The following is an 18,143-nucleotide window of genomic DNA, read 5'->3' on the forward strand; positions in this document are numbered from 1 at the left end:
CTTTTTTTTTTCTTTTTAAGGTAAAATTGACAAAACTTTTAACTAGACTCACAAAAAAAAAAACACGAAAGATAAGTTATACCACAGAAATATATAAAGAATCATAAGATGTTGATATTCACCAGCAAATTGAACAACCCAGTAGATAAACTGCCACTGCTGCTAAGTTGCTTCAGTCGTATCCAACCCTGTGTGACCCCATAGACGGCAAGCCCGTCCCTGGGATTCTCCAGTCAAGAACACTGGAGTGGGTTGCCATTTCCCTCTCCAATGCGTGAAAGTGAAGTCGCTCAGTCATGTCCGACTCTTAGTGACCCCATGGACTGCAGCCTGACAGGCTCCTCCATCCGTGGGATTTGCCAGGCAAGAGTACTGGAGTGGGTTGCCATTGCCTTCTCCAGATAAACTGCTAGAAAAACACTATCAATCATGACAAAAATGGAAAATCTAGTTAGTCTGCTTAGTAATGAGATTGAATAAAAAGTCAGAAACCTCCCAACAAAGTCCAGGACCATATGGCTTCACTGATGACTTCCACCAAACATTTAAAGATGAATTAATACCAGTCTTTATCAAACATTTTCCAAAAATGGAAGAGGAGGTACTACTTCCAAATACATTTCACGAAGCCAGCATTATCTTGATACCAAAATGAGACAAGGACCTAAAGAAGAGAAAACTACAGGCCAATATCCTTGATGTACAAAATAGATGCAAAAATCCTCAACAAAACATTAGCAAAGTTAATAATATGTTAAAATGATCAAGTGGGATTATTCCAGGTACACAAGGATGATTCAGTATCTGGAGATCAAGCAATGTGTTATACAGCTTAACAAAATGGATGAAAATCCTTGTCATCCCCATAGATGAGGGGAAAAGGCATTTGATAAAATTCAACATCAAATTATGATTTTAAAAAACATCAAAGTGAGTATAGAGGGAAAGTATCTCAACATAATAAAGACTAAATGGCGAGCCCACAGCTAATCATACTCTTGGGGACGAGACAAGAATGCCCATTCTTGGTATTTTTATTCAGTAAATAAAAATGGAATCTTAGCCAAAACTAGGAAAGAAAGGCATCCAAAGAAGTAAAATTGTCACTATTTGCAGATAATATGATCTTGCATATAGAAATCCCTAAAGACACCACCAAAAAAAAACAGTTGGGTTCTTACTGATGGTCAAGTGGTTAAGAATCTGCCTGCCAGTGTAGGAGATACAGGTTCAGTTCCTGATCAGAGAACTAAAATCCCACATGCCGCAACTATTGAAGCCCATGTGCTCTGGAGCCTGCGTGCCACAAGTAGAAAGTCAGTGTACCAGAACAAGATCTCTGCATGACATTGAAGATGCCGCTTACTACAACCAAGACCTGATGCAGCCAAGTATTTATTTTTTTATGTATCAGAAAAAGGAGATAATCCCATTTACAGTTGTATAATTTAAAAATACCTAGGAATAAATTTAACCAAGGAGGTAAAAAACCTGTATACTGAAAAATATAAGACAGTAGTGAGAGGAATTGAAGAAGACAATGATAAACAGAAAGATATTCCATGCATACAGATTGGAAGAATTAATATTGTTAACATGCCCCTTCGTTTTAAAATCCTTCATTACACATTCAATGCAATCTCAAAATACCAATGGCATTTTTCATAGAAACAGACAATCGTACAATTGTATGGAATCACAAAAGATCCTGAATAGCCAAAGCAATATTGAGAAAGAACAAAGCTGCAGGCATCATGTGTCCTTATTTCAAGCTATATTACATAGGTATAGTAGAACTATGGTATTGGTACAGTAAAGGAAAGACATTCTCCTAAATGGTGTTGGGAAAACTAGATCACTACGTTACACTATTCACAGAAGTTAAAAATGGATTTAAGGGCATAAAACCTGAAATCATAAACTTGTAGAAGGAAACACAGATGGTAGGCTCCTTGACATCAGTCTTAGCAATGGCTTTTTGGATTTGACACTAAAGCAAGAGCAACAAAAGCAAAAATAAATAGGACATCAAACCACAAATTACTGCACAGCAAGGAAAGCCATCAGTCAAATAAACACCTTTGCAAATAACATCTGATAGGGGTTAATATCCAAAATATATAAAAACATAATAGCAGTCTAAAAGAGGCCAATGAGCAGAATAGGCATTTTTCCGAAGAAGATATTCACATTGCCAACAGGCACATGAAGAGGTGCTCAATATTACTAATCATCATCAAGATGAAAAAGCCACAATGAGATACCAATTACACCTGTTATTCGAAAGGTTATGAAGAAAAAGAAAAAATAAGTGTTAGCAAGGATGTGAAGAAAATGGAACCCTTGTGTACTATTGGTGAGAACCTCTGTATGGAAAACAGAAGTTTCCCAAAAAAAACTAAAAATAGAACTACCATGTAATCTAGCAATTCCACTTCTAGGTATTTATCTGAAGAAAATGAAAACGCTAATTCAAAAAAATAAATGCACCCTCATGTTCATTGCCACAATATTTATGATAGCCCAGACATGGAGGCAACCTGTGTTCACTGATGGATAAATGGATAAAGAAACCGTGTATAATCAAATATTACTCAGTTCTGGAAAGAAATCTTGTCATTTGTGACATGGGTGAACCTGGAGGGCATTATGCTATATGAAATGTCAGGCAGAGAAGGACAAATAGTGTAGAATCTTAAAAAAAAGTTTCCATAAAAACTGAACTCAGGTACAAAGAACAGACTGATGATTGCCAGAGGTGAAGGTGGTCAAAAGGCACAAACTTCCAGTTACAAAGTAAATGTCATGGGGCTATAATGTGCATCATGGTGGTTATAGTTACTGCTGTATATCTGAAAGTTGCTGAGAGTAGATCATAAACATTCTTGCCACATACAAGAAAAAAATTTGTATATTAATGATGGATATGTTGACTAGGCTTACTGTGGTGGTTTTGTGCAATGTATATGATTGTGTTGTACACCTGAAACAAATACAATGTTATATGTCAGTTGTGTCCTTAAAAATTAATTTTAAAAAGGGAAAATATGAGCATTTCTTATAACTTTGCAGAAGAGGCTTTTAAAAACTATATCTAGAGAGCAATAAAGAAATTAATGAATTTGACTACACCAAAATTTAATACATTAAAAATTAAAAACCAAAGCTACAGATTTGGAGAATGTTTTGTCAACCTATAATACTAGAGAAAGGATTAATGTCCAGGATAAATAAGCTGCAGATGAGAATATGCTATATATAATTACTATATATGTATATAATTATATATAATTTCAGTAGCTATATATTTTCTCAATTTACAATGGTAATAAAGTTTATTTCCCAAAATAGATACAGAGCTGATACAAATAAATTTTTTAAATCATTCAAAAATACAAAAACACTAATAATTTGATAGTATTATAATAGCATTGGTAGGTTTGCTAGGAATTTAATGTTGTAATACATTACTGGTTGGACTGTAAATTGGGACACTGCTTTCAGGGGAAAATTTGTTAGTACCATTAGAAGTTAAAATATGGCTGACTACCCTATTACCCAGCAAGTGTACTCCAGTATTTTTCCTGAAGAAATACCTATCTGTGTATAGACAAAGGCGTAGATGATGACACCCAATCAACAAAATAATGATGGTGGAGCATCACACAATACAGCCCTTGAAAATAATCAGATATATCAATATTTACACAAGTGAAAAGACCTCCAAGTGTGCTATACGGTACAAATGCTAGTTGTACATCAGTACTCACATTATAGTACCTCTTACTTTGTATACTTGTAGGGAAAACTAAATTATTTATGTACATACAGATGTAATAAATGATGGATATTTCATAGGAAGTACCTGAGATTAGGTATAAGACAAATGGAAATATTTTATCTAAATTTCAGGGATATTTATGATAATACATTTATTTACTATTTCTATAATTATATATATATAGAGAGAGAATGATGGTTATAAACAGATTAATTTGAAAATGGTATATTGACCTGGGGCTGTCAGGGTCACCTTGAAAATTCCACTAAATGAAATAAAACTATTTCTATTTATATATATATATATATATATATATATCACATATTTCTAAGACAGTTCCAAGGAAAAAATGATAGGAGAGGCCATGTCCTTTCATTAAGTGAATAGATAGACAAGGACTAAAAAGTCTAGAAACACATCTAGATAAATATTTCATTTCCTTTTTTTTTCCACTCCACTGGGTCTTTGTTGCTTTGTGTGGGCTTTCTCCAGTTGAGTTGAGTGGGCTTCTCACTGCAGCCTCTTGTGGAGTACAGGCTTTAGGCAGCAGGCTTCAGTAGTTGCAGCTTGCAGGCTCAGCAGCTGTCATGTGCAGCCTCTCGGGCACACAGGCTTGGTAGTGGAAGCTTGTGGGCTCCACAGCACAGGCTCAGTAGTTGTGGCATATGTGCTTAGTTGCTCCGTGGCATGTGGAATCTTCCTGGACCAGGGATCGAACCCATGTTCCCTGCATTGGCAGGCAGATTCTTATCTACTGTGCCATCAGGGAAGTCCCAAATACTTGGCTTCTGATAAATGGCATTTCAAATAGTGGGGAAGGAATGACCTACGCAACAACCCATTAGAAGTTTAGAAACTCTGGTAACATGCAACATAAAGATGGAATAAAGATCTAAAGATTAGGAACAAGAATATTAAATAATACATTTGACACAAGCTTTCAAAAATATGGTACTAAGTAATGTATTTTGAAGGATACACTTCAAATAAGCCAAATTTTAAAACGAGGGGGGGGGGACTTTTTTTTCTATCACATTTTAATACATGATATCCAAACTATTGAGTTCCTATGTCATAATAAGTCAAATAATAAAATTGTACAATGGATATGAACCTAAATCTCAGAAGAAAAACAGGTAGCCATTTAACATGAAAAACTACCCCTCCAAACCAAAAATGTGTCCAAATGTGAATTTATAACAGGTGTGAGCAAACTAGAGAGATTTAGACACACTTAACTATAAGCAGGATTTAAGTTTGAAGAAACCTGCTTTGGATTGCAATCAAAATTCCAAATGGGCACACCATTGAGTTAGCAACTTAATTTCTAAAACTCTTATCTTAAATGTGGACAAAGATGTATAGCTAAAAATATTAATTTGCAACATATTAAAATTAAGAATCAACCAATATTCAATATGCAAGAGGTTAAATTGAAGTGCAGAGAAAAAAAAGCTAAGGAACACTGCATTAAACATAGTTCCATGTATCTTTTATATATTTGAAATGTTATACAGATATTTGCATTTGTATATGTAATAATAATAGCTATCATTGAGTTGCAAGGTTCTAAATATGCTAATGAATGACCTCATTTAATTCTCAGAACCCTGTATACCCCATTCTACAGCTGAGAAAACAGAGACAGAAATTAAGTAACTTCCACCAGATGAGACTTAAACTCCTGGCACTCTGACTCCTGAATACCATTAATATATGCAGAGAAAGAAAATTGGAAGGAAGCACAGTACTGAAAATGATTATCCTAGAAAGGGAAACAAAGAGGGGAATTAGTAAATTTTTATACATATTTCTATACTGCTTGAATCTTTTATAAAATGTATTCATCATGTATATACTTATGTATATTTAAAGGAGGAAAAAAGTTTGGTGAGGAACTCACTTTTGTTCTGCTATGTAAATAAATTTTAAGATAATTTGTAAGTAAGAAAAACATATTAGTACACTCCAGGAGTGATGGACAGGGAGGCCTGGCATGCTGCAGTCCATGGGGTTGCAAAGAGTCAGACATGACTGAGTGACTGAACTGAAGTAAGAAAAAATGTGATGGACTTTTTTCTTCACTTTCCAGTTTCCTTGGCTTAAATTATATGAGAAGTTTGAGGTTATTGTGCCATCTCTATGGCTTTAAAATTTTTTGATATTACATTGATGAATCATACTGTTCATGGGGTTCTCAAGGCAGGAATACTGAATTGGTTTACCATTCCCTTCTCCAGTGGGCCACATTTTGTCAGAACTCTCCACCATGACCCGTCCATCTTGGGTGGCCCTACATGGCATGGCTCATAGTTTCATGGAGTTAGACAAGGCTGTTTCATGTGATCAGATTGGTTAGTTTTCTGTGATTGTGGTTTTCAGTCTGTCTGCCCTCTGATGGAGAAGGACAAGAGGCTTATGAAAGCTTCCTGATCAGATAGACTGACTGAGGGAGATACTAGGTCTTGTTCTGATGGCCATGCTCAGTAAATCTTTAATCCAATTTTCAGTTGATGGATGGAGCTGTGCTCCCTCCCTGCTATCTATCTCGGGCCAAACTATGGTGGAGGTAATGAAGATAATGGTGACCTCCCTCAAAAGATCCCATGCATGTACTGCTACAGTCCGTGCCCCCAACCTGCAGCAGGCCACCACTGACCCACGCCTTCGCCGGAGACTCCCGGTCACTCACAGGCAAGTCTCCTGTGGGGTCACTGTTCCTTTCTTCTGGGTCCTGGTGCACAAGGTTCTGTTGTGCCCTCCAAGAGTCTATTTCTCAGTCCTGTGCAAGTTCTGGTGGGGTTAATGGTGACCTCCTCCAAGAGGACTTATGCCATAACCACACCCAGAGCCCCTGTCCCTGCGGCAGACGACTGCCGACCGGTACCTCCACAGGAGTCGCTCAGACACAGTTCTGTCTCAGTCTTTGTGGGGTCCCAGGTCCTGGTGTGCACAAGGTTTGTTTGAGCGTCTCTGGTGGAAATGGGGTTTGATTCTAAAGGTGAATTCGCCCCTCCTACCTTCTTGCTGGGGCTTCTCCTTTGCCCTTGGACGTGGGTTATCTCCTCACAGCCACTCCAGTGAAGTGCAGGCGCCACTCCTGATCTTGGACGTGGGGTATCTCCTCTCCTCTGGCTGCTTACCGCTCCAGCGGGGCCACTGGATTCCTTATATTGACAAAGAAGGCAAGAATATACAATAGGGCAAAGACAGCCTCTTCAATAAATGCTGCTGGTTCCAAATAGGAAAAGGAGTAGGTCAAGGCTCTATATTGTCACCGTGCTTATTTAACTTATATGCAGAGTACATCATGAGAAACACTGGGCTGGAGGATGCACAAGCTGGAATCAAGATTGCCAGGAGAAATATCAATAACCTCAGATATGCAGATGACACCACCTTTATGGCAGAAAGTGAAGAAGAACTAAAGAGCCTCTTGATGAAAGTGAAAGAGGAGAGTGAAACAATTGGCTTAAAGCTCAACATTCAGAAAACAAAGATCATGGCATCTGGTCCCGTCACTTCATGGCAAACAGATGAAGAAACAGTGGAAACAGTGGCAGACTTTATTTTTTGGGGGGCTCCAAAATCACTGCAGATGGTGACTGCAGCCATGAAATAAAAAGACACTTACTCCTTGGAAGAAAAGCTATGACCAACCTAGACAGCATATTAAAAAGCAGACACATTACTTTGTCAACAAAGGTCCATCTAGTCAGGGCTATAGTTTTACCAGTAGTCATGCATGCGTGTGAGAGTTGGTTAATAAAGAAGGCTGAGCGCTAAAGAATTGATGCTTTTGAACTGTGGTGTTGGAGAAGACTCTGGAGAGTCCCTTGGACTGCAAGGAGATCCAACCAGTCCATCCTAAAGGAAATCAGTCCTGAATGTTCGTTGGAAGGACTAATGTTGAAGCTGAAACTCCAATATTTTAGCCATATGATGCGAAAAGCTGATTCATTTGAAAAGACCCTGATGCTGGGAAAGATTGAAGGCAGGAGGAGAAGGGGCTGACAGAGGACGAGATGGTTGGATGACCTCACCGACTCAGTGGACATGAGTTTGGGTAAACTCTGGGGGTTGCTGATGGACAGGGAGGCCTGGCATGTTGCCGTCCATGGAGTCGCAAAGAGTCGGACACGACTGAGCTACTGAACTGAACTGGACTGATGAATCATGTACTGATTTCATTATTGTAGATAAAGCAGTTACATATTAAGTGTTAATAGTTGCTTGGTATTTTACAACCTCAACTGAAGTTATAAAGTAAGTATTCCACAAACCTCCTGACAGTTCCTTGAAGATGGAGCTGGCCTGGCATTTAGTCCTTATTGTCCTTTTAAGTTTTTCTTGCTGGGGTTTAGACTGGGACTCTGATAAAAATTTCATCTCAGCTGCTGGTCCTCTAACCAACAACTTGCTACACAACCTGAGGGATCCCCTGGGAAACCAGGATCCTCCCTTTGTAGCAGAAGATGAAGAAATTTACGTTTGTCGCCAGCCACTGCCTGCATTCCTGCCAGAGTACTTTAGAAGTGTCCGTGCCAGTATGATCACCCATTACAAAGTGTTTCTGCCATGGGCACAACTTCTCCCAGAAGGAGTCTCAGAGAACCCAGACAAGGGAACAGTGCTGTGCTATCGGCAACTGCTTGAGGCCCTCAAGACTGCTCAGCTTCAGCCCCTGGTGGTTCTACACCACCAGACCCTCCCTGCCAGCACTCTCCAGAGAACTGAGGCCTTTGCCGATCTCTTTGCTGCCTATGCCTCCTTCGCCTTCCGCTCCTTTGGGGACCTAGTTGAGATCTGGTTCACTTTTAGTGACTTGGAGCGAGTGATCACTAAGCTTCCCCACCAGGAATCAAGATCTTCACGTCTGCAGATCCTCACTGATGCCCATAGAAAAGCCTATGAGATTTACCATGAAAAATATGCTTCTCAAGGTGAGTTCACACAACCCTGATGGCTGACCCACCGCAGCCTTCATCATCCACCTTCATCCACCCTTCTTAAAGCAGGACTCAGCATTTCTTTCCACTTACTTTCAACAGTCCCTTCATAGCTATTTATAAGTGAGAAATTAATACCATCCTGAGGATTTCTTGGTGGAGGTAGGTAGGGATGGCTTGCATTGTACCATGCCCAATATCCCCTTTGAAAAATGTCTTTAAACCCTCCTTACCTAGTCTTGAGTCTACACTATTATCAATTATCTGTCTTTCCTTCTTCAGTCTTGCCTCCCTGACTCTCCCTAGGATTTCAAGATTGCTCATTCTCTTTCAGCCTCCCTGCTTTCTTTTTTACGTTTTAATTTTTTAAATTTTGACCATGCTTCATGGCTTGGGAGACCTTAGTTCCCCAATGAGGGGTCAAAACCATGCCCCGTATAGTGGAAGCTCAGAGTCCTAACCACTGGACCACCCGAGAAAACTTGAGCCTCCCTGTTTTTCTTATGTAAAGCGAATTACATGTTCTAGTTGAAGCTTATATTCCAGCAGGGGAGACAAATACAAGATAAAACAATGATATGCTGATGGATAGTGAGAAGGGCATGATTACAATTGTCCATATTCCTGCTTCATAGCTAATGTAAGCTTCCCATTCACTAGGTCTGGACAGATTCAGGACATTGATTCTAATATATTCCCTAGATGAATCTGAGGTATACCAATTTTGAGAACCAATTAGATTAGATTAATTAGATTAATTGGATTAGATATGCTTTCTAGTTTTTATTATATACTGTATATTTGTATACAGACTATATATCTGTATACTTGTATATTCTACTTTTTAAATTTATTTTTAATTGGAAGATAATTACTTTACAATTTTGTGCTGGTTTCTGCCGTACAATAACATGAATCCCATAAGTATACATATTCCCCCTCCCTCTTCCCATACCATATTCTACCTTTGAAACTTAACACATTTAATTAATACATTCTCATTTTAATAAAAACTCTTTGAAAATATGATTTTCAGTGTTCTTACATGTTCACATTATATTAATGGCTCATTTAAAATATTTCATTTTTACATACCAGTTTAATTTTCACAGTTAAAAATTACGTTGCAATGAACATATGTATAAATGCTTGCCTTCAGATAAATTCTGACAGACTTTTTTTGTTAAATTATTTATGTAATTTATGGCTGTGCCGTCTTCATTGCTGCGCGTGGGCTTTCTCTAGCTGCACAGTGAGACGTGCAGGCTTCTCACCGCGGTGCCTTCCCCTGTGCCCCCGGGCCCTATGCTTGAGGGCTTCAGTAGCTTCAGTGCCTGGACTTAGCTCCCCATGGCACGTGGGACCTTTCTGGACCAGAGATCAAACCTGTGTCCCCTGTTTCGGCAGGCAGATTCTTTAGCACTGAGGCACCAGGGAAGCCCTCTGAGATTCTTGAAACTGAAATTACTGGGTCAGAAGATGCGCTTTCTTCAAGACTTCAAAGGATGTTGCTAAATTATTTTCCAGAAAAGTTGTAACTTTATACTAACAACTACAAAATTGTCCTTCTGACCCTACTCAGCCTGTTTTCAGTGATGTAATTGTTTTATCATTGGTGTAGACAGAAAGAGTTGATAACCGATCTATAATAAAAACAGAAAAGAGTTTTATTCAAGCCAAATGAGGACTAGATCTTTGGAGAGAGCCTCTCAGAAAGCTCTGAGGAATTCCTCAAGAAAAGCATGGTTTTAAGCACAGTTTTATATTTCATCAGAAAAAAGAACATGAACCATGACAGGGGAACATTCCTGCAAAGTTTTGAAAAAAGACAGATTAGCATGTGCACAGAGAGTGTGTGTGGCTTGCCACCCGGGAAGGAAGCCTTATTATCAAAGGTGTACTCTCTCTGACATCCCAGGAAAAGAGGCATTCATCTCTATCTTCACAATAGACATTCTTTACTTCTGGACAACGCATCTTCTTTAATGCTTAAAGCACATGGACAACGTATGTTTAATAGACTACAAAACGGGATGTTCTAGTTAGCATAAAGTTTCTGTTAAATCATGCATAAGCCAGAATGACTTCCCCATATCTCAGTACATGAAACTTTTCTTCCATCATTGGTAATTTGATGGCTGAAAACTATTATCGCCTTATATTCTTTATTTGCATGTGTTCAGTTATAGAGAGGTTAAACATTTTTTCTGTGTTTAAAATAAAATCAGGGCAAGGGAAAAAAGAGTGGGAATGTGGATAGGGCTAATTTAGATATGATTGTCAAAAAGGCTGTCCTTGGACCACCTTTTTAGCCAAGTCGAAGGAGGGGGAGAGCAAGCACAGGATCTGGAGGGTACGAGCCACTGGGTGAGAAAACAACCCTGCCGAGGGAACCACAAAAGCCCAGCTGTCGGCTTCATAAACTGTAGAGCAAAGGAGAAGAGGAGAGGCCGGATTTGAATCTGGTTTCTTTAAAAGCCTATCATGGGATGAGTGAGAAAATAAATATTTATTGACTGTAATTCTACTGAAGAAGCTTTGAGTAAAATGAACTTTGAAAGAAGGCGAAGCTAGACATGGATCATCTGAAGCTGAAGAAAATCTGCCTTATTTTGAGGACCAATTCCATAGAATTATTTTAAATTATAAAGCTATATATACATGTTTGTTAAAATGTTTTACATATTTCATCAGGTTTTCATATTTTGATCCTCATCAGGTTACTAAAGACTATTTCTTTCTTAAACTCATATTTGCCTTCTTTTCTTCTTCTGCTCATTCCTCCAGCCCACATTTCATGTTTTATCAACATCACTAGATTGTCTGTCCCTGATATAATACAGGACACTAAGTAAATTCTCTTCTCAGTCTCTTTACTATTCCAAAAGGCAGTTTTCCTTCCTCCTTTCTCTCTCTCATTCATCCCCAGCTTTTTAATCCAATTCCATAGCTTTGTTGTTCTTTGTAAAATACATTTTTAATATACCCAAATAAGTTACATATGTTGATTAAAAGCAAAATATAACTTTTCAAAAGCAGGGATATTGAATAATATCCCCTGAACTGAAAAGAAATTTTGAGACCAAAAAGTGAAGCAGGCAACTCCATAAAGTGTAACTACGGGGTTTATTGTGGGTAACTTACATATGGGTTGGATTGGCAATCGGGAAGCATTTGCAGCTGCATTCCCCACTGCTGGGCTTCCCGGAGAGCTCAGTTGGTAAGAATCCATCTGCAATGCAGGAGACCCTGATTCAATTCCTGGGTCAGGAAGATCCCCTGGAGAAGAGATAGGTTGCCCACTCCAGTATTGTGGGGCTTCCCTTGTGGCTCAGCTGGTAAAGAATCCGCCTGCAATGCGGGAGACCTGGGTTCCATCCCTGGGTTGAGAAGATCCCCTGGAGAAGGGAAAGGCTACCCACTTCAGTATTCTGGCCTGGAGAATTCCGTGAACCGTATAGCCCATGGACACGACAAAATGTCGGACTCGGACCCGACTGAGCAACTTTCGCTTCCCCACGGCCGAAAGGGGTACAGGGAATTTAAAGGGGCCAAAGCTAAAAATGCAAGCTGGCCACTAAGGGAGTAGCACATTCGCACCAATGGGAGCCGGGGTTTCTCCTCCCCCTTGGGGTCTCATGACCGTTCTTCCTTGTGGACCATTAACTATCTGTGTGAGGAGAAGAGCATTCTTCCAGTTCTTGCATCACATGAAGACAGGGGTAAAAGTTGATAGGAAAGTTATCTGGCTTGGGTACATTTCTTGTGAGTACACTAGAGCTCAGTCACGCAGGAAGGGAAGTGGGTAGGACTGCAGGCCTAAGAAGGAGCTGACGAAATGCAGTCAGTGTGATTCAGCCACATAATAGTTAACATCCACTAAGTGACCACACAGTCCAGCAATTAAGCTATAACAATACTGTGATGGTTTTGTAACATATAGAAATAATGAATTACTATTTATACACATGGAATAACAATGTTGTAGGTCAAAAGGCAATAGTACTCAGCACTTGAAAGGAGTGATTGATTCATGCTACAATATGATAATTCTTGAAGACATTATGCTAAGTGAAAGCAGCCAGCCCCAAAAGACCACATATTATATGATTTCATTGATATTAAATGTCCAGAGTAGAAAAATCTATTGTAAAGAAACTAAAGTAGAGTAGTGATGTCTGGGGCTAGAAGACAGAATGGGAACTGACTGCTAATCGGTATGTAATATCTTTCTGGGTGACTAAAGTGTTCCAGAATTAGTGCAGAGAGTTGCACAGCTTTGTAAATGTACTAAAGATAACAAAATTTTATCGTTTAAAAGAATGTATTTTATAGTATATGAATTATACCTCAATTTTAATGTAAAAATTAGTTAGAAAGTTGAGGGATTATGAGACAAAACAAACCATATCACAACTTTTGTCTACTTGTACATTTTTCCCTATCTCATCTCCCATTCTCCCCACTCCATCCCAGGTTAGCACTGTGCTAAATATTCCACCCATTTTGTATTAGACTATGGCTTTCCCCCTCCAACTTTGGTGTCATAATGGATGTACAAGTTCAAGCATTTCAAATAAAATAGTTAATTACAGGAAAAGTGGCATTTTATTATATACATTTTAGCCAAAAAATCACCATGTTTAAAAAATATGTTTAAAAATTAAATTCCCATTTACTGCTGATTAGAAAATAAACAATCTGAAATGAAGTTCTGATTTTTTTCCAAGGAATTTTTTATCAGGGTATGAGTTACCTACAGTGAAATGCATGGATCTTAATTTTACAGCCTGATCTATAAAATTGAACCCATACCCATATCAAGAAATAAAATTAAAACCATCCCCTCATCATGATATAAAACATTAATCAATACCTCCAAAAACCTCATTTCTGATCATTGTATCCCTTCCTAAATCCTTACCCCAGAAACAAACGTTGGTCTGGCTCCTATAGTATAGATATGAATGGAACCATACAGTGTGTACTATTTTGTGTCTGTCTTTTTCCATCAGCATGTTTGTGAGATTCATTTATTTTGTTGCTGTTAGTAATTTGCTGCTTGTTTCTTCTCAGTGGTGTTCTATTATGGATGTATCACAATTGAAGGGCACTTGGGCAATTTCCAGTTTTTATCTCTTATATAAATAAGTTGCTATGATTTGCATGGACGTATGTTTTCATTTCTCTTGGATAATATCTAGGAGTGGAAATGCTGGATTACAGGGGAGAGATGTATTTGACTTTCTAAGAAACTGCCAATTTCCCAAAGCAGTTGTTCCATTTTATACTCCCACTAGCTATGTGTGAGAATTTAAGTAGCCTCATAATCCGTACTAACATTTGGCATTTTCATCCTTTTCTATTTTAGCCATTCTGATGGTATCTCATTTAGATTGCATTACTTTTTTAATATAAATTTATTTATTTTAATTGGAGGCTAATTGCTTTACAATATTATATTGGTTTTGCCATAAAGTTTCTATCCCAACTGTGTATGTATTTAAACAATTTAGTGTCCAATTTTGCTTGGTTTGGAATTTAGCATGATGAAAGAGTATTATACTTTTTGTAGTCCTCTAGGACTTTTTTGTTTAAACAAAATTGTTTCCAAGGCTTATTGATATTGTTGAATAGAGCTATATCATCTTCTTTTCACTGCTAAATGATATTCCACTGTGGGACTAAGCCAAGTTTTATTAATTAATTTTCCTGCTTATGGACATTCTAGTTTTCAAATTTTGCTATTATGGACATAGCTGTTATGAACATTCTTGCACATGCTTCTTTCTGCATATGTCTAAGAGTTGCACTTGTGTTTTTACTCAAGTGATTGCTATTTGGGGGGATGTAAATATTTAGCTGTGAGAGATAAGTTGTTTTCCATTGTGGTTATACCAACTTACATTTCCTTGAGCAGTGTATAAGTTCCTGTTGACCTCTTCCAACACGTGTAATTACCAGAATTATAAATTTTTGCCTATCTCACAGATGTAAAAATATTTCTTCATCATCCTTTATCATCTTCTTTACCTGATTCCTATTCAGATTGAGCAGGTCTTCATGTGCTTATTAGCCATATTTATTTCTTTGGTATAATTCCTGTTTTGCCTTTTATCCATTTATGTTTTGACTTGTTGGAATACTTTATATATTCTTTAATCTGCATTGGGTATAAGGGATGACGGTATTTTTCCACTTCTTATGTTTTCAGTTTTTTCATGGAGACTTTGAGGAAGAGAATTTCTTACTTTATACAAAATTATCAATCTTTTCTTTTGGTAGATTTTTTTATAAATTCATGTGTATCATTTCTTAAGATAATGTTGTTTACTTATTTGCTTTCAGCCGTGCTGGGTCCTCGTTTCTGCGCGGGCTTTTTCTCTAGCTGCGGTGAGTGGGGGTGCTCTCTAGCTGCCGTGTGCAGGCTTCTCACTGCGGTGGCTTCTCTTGTTGCAAGCATGAGCTCGAGGGCACTCAGACTTCAGAAACCGCGGCTTCTTGGCTCAGTAGTTGCAGACACTGGGCTCCAGAGCACAGGCTCAATAGTCGTGGCACACAGGCTCAGTTGCCCCGAGTCATGTGAGATCTTCCCGATCAGGAATCAAAACGGAATCTTCTGCACTGGCTGGCTAATTCTTTACCACTGAGCCGCCAGGGAAGCCCCCAATCCCTTTCCCCTCTACTGTGAATCTCAGATATTAGGTAATTGTACCTCTTTCCAAGCACATTGTTTAGTCATTTTCTGTCATTGTGTCATTGTTGATATATCTTAATAATTAAGGGGTAATCATTTAAAAGTCAGAGATAACCTGAAAAATTAAAAGTTATTGGTGGTTAAGAGTTTTTTTCCTTTCTAATCAAGACTTTTAAAAAATTAATATTACTTTTTTTGTTGTTTTGATTTTTACTTGTTTTGCATATTCAGGGCCAAGGAAGTAATTTGTTCAGCATGTTGGTAATATATCCATAGGAAGATAGTCTATCAATACAAGCAAACCTTTAAAGCATTTTTATTTTTTATTACTTTAGTTCTTTATTTACATGTTTATTGAGTTAGAGGTACGTGAGAAAATGTTAAACCAAACAACTACTTTGAAAACAGATTGAGTTGGTGATTTGAATTTATTTGGCTATTTTAAAAAGTACTTTGCTTTACCTAAATTCACTTGAATCCAAAATTTGAAGTATCCTAATAACTTACTGAAATAACTGAGGTAGTGACTTGTTTCAAGATTGCATACATCCTACAATAATATTACTTTTTAGAACAGTTTTAGATTTATAGAAAATTTGAGCAGATAGTACAGAGTTTCCATATGTCCCCGCCCCTGGAACCAGTTTCCCCTAACATAAACATCTTACATTATCACGGGACATTTGCTGCAATTAAAGAACCAATGTTGATATCCTATTACTAACTAAAGTCCATGTTTTATTCGAAGTTCCTTAATTTCTCCTGCATGTCCTTTTTCTACTCTAGGAACTCATCCAAGATACCACCTTATATTTAGTTGCCATGTCTCTGTAGGCTCCTCCGAGCTGTGAGAGGATATACAGCCCTGTGCATTGGCGGCCAGGATGTAAATGGTGTAGCCACTGTGGAAAACTGTATGGCAGTTCCTCAAGAAATTGAGCATGCAATTACCATATAATCTAGCACTTGCGGGTATACACCCAAAAGAACTGAAAGCGGGAACTTGAACAGATATTTGCACACCCATTTTCATGGCATTATTCAAAACAATCAAAAGATGAAAAGAATCCCTATGCCCATACAAGGATGAATGGATAAATAAAACATGCTAGATACATACAATTGAATGTTATTCAGCCTTAAAAGGAAATGAAATTCTGACACATGCTACAGCAGGGATGGACCTTGAGTACACTACACCAAGAGCAATAAGCCAGACACAAAAGGACAAACACTGTATGACTCCACCTCTGTGAAGGACCTAGAATGATCAAACTCGCAGAGACAGAAAGTAGAGCAATGATTACCAGAGCCCGGGTGGAGGGGGAGTGGGGAGGTACTCATGGGCCCGGAGTTTCCGTTTGAAACTATGGAAATTTGGGGAGGTGGATGGTGGTGGCAGCGGCAGAACAAAGCCACTTTTACAAAACTTAACGGTGAATTTTACGTTGTGTATTTTTACCACAATTTTGAGAAGTTCTTTTCTAATGACTGTGGGTTGTTATAAACCTCCTGCTCATGTTTTCAACGTCCTACCGTGGGAAGGATATGAAAAAATTCTTGGCAGACCAGCAGGAGAGTGAACACATCTCTCACAGAAAGAGTCGAGTTGCACACCGCGCCTCCCACTGCCAACGTCAGAATGCAGTCAACACTGGGCACTCCCACCCTCCTCCTGAAGCACTGATACTGGCGGTTCAGTACTGGCCTGATTGATTGCTTTTATTTAAACACTTGGGGCAAAAGGGAGAGGAGCAAACAAAAGGGGCTGTTTTGTATGAACAGTAGCAATGGCTTTTAGAGGAATTACATACTTTTGTGATGGAAACAGAACTGAGCTTATCCTTAAACAAAATCTAGTAATACCTGTGAGGGACATAAACTCACACATTGCCATGCAGTGATTTTCTACATAGGCTTGAAACAGTTAATACTCAGCCCCCAGCAGATACTGATTTTGAGCTCTGTAGACAAGAACACTGACCTTTAACCATATCCAGCAAAAATTACAAGATAAATTATCTTAAGCCAGTGCAATTACCCCCCACTTCAGTCCCAAAGAAACATGAACTGCCAGCTTAGAATGAGTTCCAGTTTTGAGTAGCCTGCATTTTATGTTATTTTAAGAAGTATAGTTTGTGTTTGCACTAGGAACCAGTTGGGAATAATATCAGAAAGTTTATTTTGTATGATATGAGAATTTCTGGAACTTCTGGTACGTTTGTTCACTCTGAGTCTAAAAACAGCTTGTAAAGTCAAATAAGAGTGATGTGTGAGTCAATTGCACTTAGGGATTAACTGTCCTCCTGTGTCATGTCATTGATCCAGAGATAATACTAAATTGGACATTTAAAAATGTTCAGCACAGGCTGAGAACATATGTTCTACGTGTGCTGATGTGATGATAGACTGAAGTGTGGAAAATCTGTGGAAGGTGAAATGGCTCCATGGGGCACAATCACTGAATAACTGGAAAATAGCATTATCTTATCAGGAGGACCAAATGTCTCTGAGTGATATTCCCTGCTCAGAGGATTTCAAAGTTCCATTATGCTTATCAAAATAAGCACTTTGGTAGTTGGCACCAGTTGGTTATTAATAGTGGTTTCATTGACTGGGGAGATCTTTCTCCTGTACAGAATTTGAATGTAGGAGAGAGGTCAGGCATATAAGCTTGTCATTTAAGTCTCAGACTCTGGCTTTAGGCCATTTTGTT

General features: G+C 38.3%; 1 protein-coding gene across 1 annotated transcript in view; it reads left to right on the forward strand.

Annotated features, from left to right (window-relative positions):
• Positions 1 to 8,084: 8,084 nt before the first annotated feature.
• The window catches only part of LCT (lactase), a 48,821-nt gene continuing 38,762 nt past the window's right edge, over positions 8,085 to 18,143 (forward strand). Inside the window, exon 1 of the mRNA XM_052636135.1 lies at positions 8,085 to 8,724. Coding sequence (XP_052492095.1) covers positions 8,085 to 8,724 — 640 coding nt within the window. The remainder of the gene's footprint in view (positions 8,725 to 18,143) is intronic.

Source organism: Budorcas taxicolor, chromosome 2 (genome assembly GCF_023091745.1).
Source record: "Budorcas taxicolor isolate Tak-1 chromosome 2, Takin1.1, whole genome shotgun sequence".
In the NCBI taxonomy this organism is placed as follows: domain Eukaryota; kingdom Metazoa; phylum Chordata; class Mammalia; order Artiodactyla; family Bovidae; genus Budorcas; species Budorcas taxicolor.